This window comes from Athene noctua, chromosome 2, assembly GCF_965140245.1.
Source record: "Athene noctua chromosome 2, bAthNoc1.hap1.1, whole genome shotgun sequence".
NCBI lineage: Eukaryota > Metazoa > Chordata > Aves > Strigiformes > Strigidae > Athene > Athene noctua.
This window is the reverse complement of record NC_134038.1, coordinates 112730278-112735401: the sequence shown is the minus strand read 5'-3', so window position 1 is coordinate 112735401 and position 5124 is coordinate 112730278. Positions and strand designations below refer to the sequence as shown.

Genomic DNA, 5124 nt, shown 5'->3' with positions numbered 1-5124 from the left:
TGGCCCGGCAAACCCGAAGCGGCTCGTAAAAATGATCCTGCCACTCGGTTTTCCCCCGTCCTTCCCGCGGCGCCGGGGGAGCGGGGGGCGGCTGTGCCTTGCGCGGCCGTGGGGCGCGTCCCTGGGCTCCCCCTCAGCGTGACGGCTGCGCCCGGCTGCGTGCCGGGTTCCCTGCGCGGGAGCGGCCGTGGTTGGGGTCTGGGTGCATCTGCGCTGCCTGGGCTTGCGTGCGGGTGTGGGGCACACCCGTGTGCGGGGGGTGTCCCTGTGCGCGGGCTGCCGCTGTGCCTCACGCGTCTGCATCCACCGTGTGCGGTCCTGCCCGGCCTGTGCAGGGGCGTGTGTGCGTCTGCTGTGGTTGTGTCTGTCGTGCCTGTGTCTGTCTGTCTGTCCGTCGTCCGTCTGCCGTGCGAGCGTGTCTGGAGGCTCCAATCAGGGAGGTCAAGTTACAAAAAGGTCAGTGCGGGAGAGAAGGGGAATATCAAGGCACAGACCAAAGGCTGCGTGTCTGGTGTGAGTGTCCACGCGTGCGCGCACACCCCGCGGAGCTGCTCTGGGCCTCCTGCCCATGGAGCAGCGGCGAGAAGGGGACCGGGAGCAAAGTTGTCAGATATTTTCTTGGTTGTGTCGGACTCCTCTTCACTATTTTTTCCCCTCTCTCTCCTTCCTTCCCCCTTTTTCTCCCCCATTTTCATTGCTTTCGGTTTCCCCACCCGCGGGGCGCGGGGGGCAGCGCACCCTTGTCGCGGTGGCACCGGCAGCCCCGGGGGCGCAGCCCCGCCGCCCCCCGGCTGCGAAGCGGCCCCTCCCGGGGCGGGTCACCGCGGGGGGGCTCCGCGGCGAGAGCCCCTCCCGCAGCCGAGCACCTTCTCCCCGGGGCCGGGAAAGGCTTTCTGAAGGGGGGGTGCGTTTTCCTCGGGAGCGCTCGGTGCCGCGGCCTGACCTCCCGCTCACACCGCCTTTGCGGAGGTCCCCACAGCCCCCCCGGCCAGCGGGGGGGACCCTGGTGAAGGAGCGACCCCTCGCCCCGCTCTTTCCCTTTTCTGTTGGGGCCTGTTTGCGTTAGATAAGCAGGTCTAATAACACTATTGACAAACCCGGGGGGGGGGGAGCGGCGGGCTTGACTCCCTGACCCAGAGGTGTTTACTCTTTCCGACTCGTCAAAAAGCGGCCGGCGGCGCGTTTATGGCAAATATTTGCCGTGCGCGGGAACGGTGGAAAAGTGTCACGGAGCGCGCGGCGGGAGCCCCCTCGGCCGGCGGAGCCGGTCGAACCCCGCGGCTGGGAGGGCTCTCCCGGCGCAGGGGCACCGCTCCGCCGCCCCCCGCAGGACTCTCCCCTCCCGTTCACCCCCAGCCCGCGGCCCCCGCCCCCCCCGGGGGGGTGTGGAGGGGGGCGGGCCGCCCACGGCTCCGCCGTGACAGGTGGGCGGCGGGGCCAATGGCGGGCGAGGCCGCAGCGGCGCCGGCCCAATGGGAGCCGTCTGCGGCCCTTGAAGGGGCGCGCCGCGGAGCGCGGCCGCACTGCCGCCCGCCGCCGCCGGGAGACGCGGCCGGCCCGGGGCCGCCCGACGCGCCGCGGTTCCCCACCCCACCGCCGCCCCAGCCCGCCGGCGCTCCCATGGAAAAATCCAAAAATTTCCGCATCGACGCGCTGCTGGCTGTCGACCCCCCCAAGGCGGCGGCGGCGGCGGGGCAGAGCGCGCCGCTGGCCCTGGTCACCTCGCTGGGCGGCAGCGGCAGCAGCGGGAGCGGCAGCCCCCCGTCCTCTTCCTCCTCCTCCTCCTCTTCATCCTCTTCCTCCTCCTCTTCATCCTCCTCCGAGCATCCCGCCAGTGGCCACGCCGACTGCCTGCGCACCGACAGCCCTTCTCCGCCGCGTCTCCTGGCCGCCCACTGCGCCCTGGTCCCCAAACCCGGTTTTCTGCCCGGTACCGGCGCCGGCGCCCATCCGCATCACCACGCCTCGGCGGCCGGCATGGCCCTGGGACTGCACCCCGCGGCGCCCGGCGGGCCGGGCATGCCGGCGCAGGCGGCCCTCTACGGGCACCCCGTGTACGGCTACTCGGCGCTGGGCGGGCAGCACCCGGCCCTCTCCTACTCCTACTCGCAGGTGCAGGGAGCGCACCCTTCCCACCCCGCCGCTGACCCCATCAAGCTCAGCGCCGGCACCTTCCAGCTGGACCAGTGGCTGCGGGCCTCCACCGCCGGCATGATCCTGCCTAAAATGCCCGACTTCAGCTGTGAGTATCGGCCGGCCCCGCAGTCGCATCCCCACCCTCCCCTCGCCCGGTGCAGGGTCCCCCCGGGAGCAGCCTCCTGCCTAGAGGGAAGAAACACACACACACACCCTCCCCCCGCGTAAATAAGCTGCAGGTTTAAACCGGAGGCGACATTTGGAAAAAAAAAAAATATTAGAAGGAGGAAACAGCGGCCTGTAATAGGACGCGGAGATGTGTGGGTCACCTCACACTTCCCGGCCCTTGGGGAACCCCCAACACCCCCGTTTTTCACGGCGAGTTAAACAGGAAGGTGGTAAATCCCTTCCTGCCGTTGCAGACGCCTTTTTGCCGTCCACGGGGTGCAAAAGCCGCCCGGGAGGTGAGATGGGGACAAGACAGGGGCAGGAGTCCCCATGGTCTCCCCTCAAAACCCGGTCTCGATGTATCATCCCAAAAGCGAGGTGGCAGGTCCCGTTACTCAGCCACCGTTCTTCGTTTTAATTATCTTTTCTCGGAAATGGGCTTACAATAATGACAGCAGGCTCCTCTGGGCAAGTGGGTGTAGGGAGGATCCGGATTTGGCCAAAAAAATTGGGGTTCTGCGTTCCCGGGGATAATGAATAGACTTGAAATAAATATAGATGGAAGGGTTTAGCTTTGGGACCAGGGAAGACTGAAAATGCTGCCTTAAACCAGACAATCCTGAAGTCCCAGCGAAGGTGTGTTGCTGAGCACTAGGCCTCACAACGATGGGGACCTTGCCTGCATCTGTTTTAGGCAAAGATCATTTTCGAAGGTGTGAGCTCTCTGTGGAAATGGCCGATTTAACAATACCGGAGGTGTAGTTTTACGAAAATCGTTCCAGGAAAAGAATGGTGATTTTTTTTCTCCCCTCTTCTCATACTCTGCACACCCATTCGCAGACAAAAAAGTCCATTGTTTTCTCTCGAATTGGGGTTGTTTAGACTGGAACATTCAGGAAGAAAAAAAAAAATAATTAGGAGAGCTGTCAGAGCTGTGCCTCTCAAACAAGGTGCAGAGGGGGAATAAATAACTGGAGAGAAACGAGAATGGAGCCTCGGAAAATCGCACCGCAGTGAGAAAATCTCCTCGGCGCTGCTGTCCAGGAGCGAACACTGGCCTTTTTTCTTTCTGTCTGCTTTAGCGAGCTGCCTCCAAACGCGGCTGGGGAGCGAGAGCCGCCCCTTCGTGTGTTTTGTTTGAGGTTTTTAATTTTTATTTTTTTAAAAACTAAACAAGCCAAAGTACCAAAATACTTTGACACATGGGCAGTAGCAGTGCTGCGTCGCATCCCCGGGGGTGTCCGGGCCCCGCAAAGGGGCTCAGTCCCCCCGATGTCCCCCCAGTTCATCGCCGGGTCCTCTTTTTTTTTTTTTTTTTAATACAATCATTGATTTTAATTATTTCCGAACGCGGAAGACATGCTGATTTCCCCATCCCGTTCAAAGACCGTTTTCCAGCTCTCGCTGGTGTTTTGCGCTCTGATGGCGGCTGGTGCCCGGCGCTCCCAGCCTGCGGAGAGGGGCCCGGCCCCGGCCCGCCAGAGGGGTGCCCGCCTGCAATCCCGTTAATTAAACGGGTATGGGTGGGCTGGAAGTGCGGCAGTTTTGACTAAAGTATTAAATGGAGCGAAGTGCTGCTCCCAGGAGAGCCCGGTACCCCTACGCCCGTGATCCCTGGCTCCGTTTTATTGTCTCGCATTTGTTAGGCTCTTGGGAAATCAAGAGAAATTTTTCTTTATTTAAAAGATTTAATTTAATTATCGAGGGGAGGGGGGAGGGTTTAGCCCTGTGGGGAATCCCATGACACTGTGCAAGCCTAGAAACCCCGGAGCCGGCGGGCCTGGGGGCTGGAAGAGATCCCTCCCTCGGTCCGTGCTCCGATGGGTAACTTGGATGGTGGATGGACAAGGGTTCATCCTTGCTTCCATCTCTCCTCCCCGCCGCCTTTCCTAACCTTCCCCCCCCCTCCCCATCACACCCCTGTCCCGGGGGATGCCCGGCCGCGGCGGGGCGGCTCCGCACTCACCTCCGCGCTGCGCCCCCCGCCCCTCTCCTTTCCCAGCCCAGGCTCAGTCCAACCTGCTGGGGAAGTGCCGCCGGCCCCGCACGGCCTTCACCAGCCAGCAGCTGCTGGAGCTGGAGCACCAGTTCAAGCTAAACAAGTACCTCTCCCGGCCCAAGCGCTTCGAGGTGGCCACGTCGCTGATGCTCACCGAGACGCAGGTGAGTCCCCGCGGGCGAGAGGCGGCCGGGGGGTGCTGCCGTCGAGGGGGCGGTGGGTGAGGTGGTGTCTGTGTGTGTCCCCCCGCGTCTCCCCCAGGTGAAGATCTGGTTCCAGAACCGGCGCATGAAGTGGAAGCGCAGCAAGAAGGCGAAGGAGCAGGCGGCACAGGAGGCCGAGAAGCAGAAGGGGGGCGGCGGGGAGGACAAGGGGGATGAGGACCTGCTGCTGCCCGCCCCGGAGAAGAGCGGCGGGAGGAGGATGCGGGAGCTGCCCGATAGCGAGGACGAAGAAGAGGAGGAGGAGGAAGAGGAGGCGGCGGCGGCGGCCGGGCGATGCTGTCCTTACCACTCCTCTGACTGCTCCGAGGCGGAGGAGGAGGACACGCAGCCCCGGGGCCGGCACGGAGCCCCAGCGCAGCCCCAGTGAGCCCCCCCTCGCACCTCCTGCTCCCTCCAGCCGCGGGCTCTGCCCGTCCCGCCTTGGGGGAGCCCCGCCGCTCTTGGTCGGCACAGGCCCCGCTCCCCCCCGCCTTGTTCCGATTTCTCCCTGCTTGGAGGGGGATGGAGAAGAGGATCCTCCGCATGCCGGGCGGGGAAGAGGATTTACGGTGAATACAGTGTTATTATTGACTGAAAATCAGACAAAACTTGAGCCCC

The 5124-nt window shown here is 63.7% G+C and overlaps 1 protein-coding gene across 1 annotated transcript; it reads left to right on the top strand.

Annotated features, from left to right (window-relative positions):
* The first annotated feature begins 1605 nt into the window (after positions 1–1605).
* Positions 1606–4894, top strand: MNX1 (motor neuron and pancreas homeobox 1). The gene is made up of 3 exons (XM_074897952.1): positions 1606–2242; positions 4307–4467; positions 4565–4894. The coding sequence occupies exons 1-3, from the start codon at positions 1621–1623 to the stop codon at positions 4892–4894; spliced, it is 1113 nt and encodes a 370-aa protein (XP_074754053.1). The 5' UTR covers positions 1606–1620.
* The last annotated feature ends 230 nt before the right edge of the window (positions 4895–5124 follow it).

Excerpts from the sequence above, each read along its gene's own strand:
- MNX1 (XM_074897952.1), top strand. The coding sequence starts at position 1,621 with ATGGAAAAATCCAAAAATTTCCGCATCGACGCGCTGCTGGCTGTCGAC. Across the intron at positions 2,243-4,306 it reads TAAAATGCCCGACTTCAGCT|CCCAGGCTCAGTCCAACCTG; the intron begins GTGAGTATCGGC and ends CTCCTTTCCCAG. Across the intron at positions 4,468-4,564 it reads TGATGCTCACCGAGACGCAG|GTGAAGATCTGGTTCCAGAA; the intron begins GTGAGTCCCCGC and ends CGTCTCCCCCAG.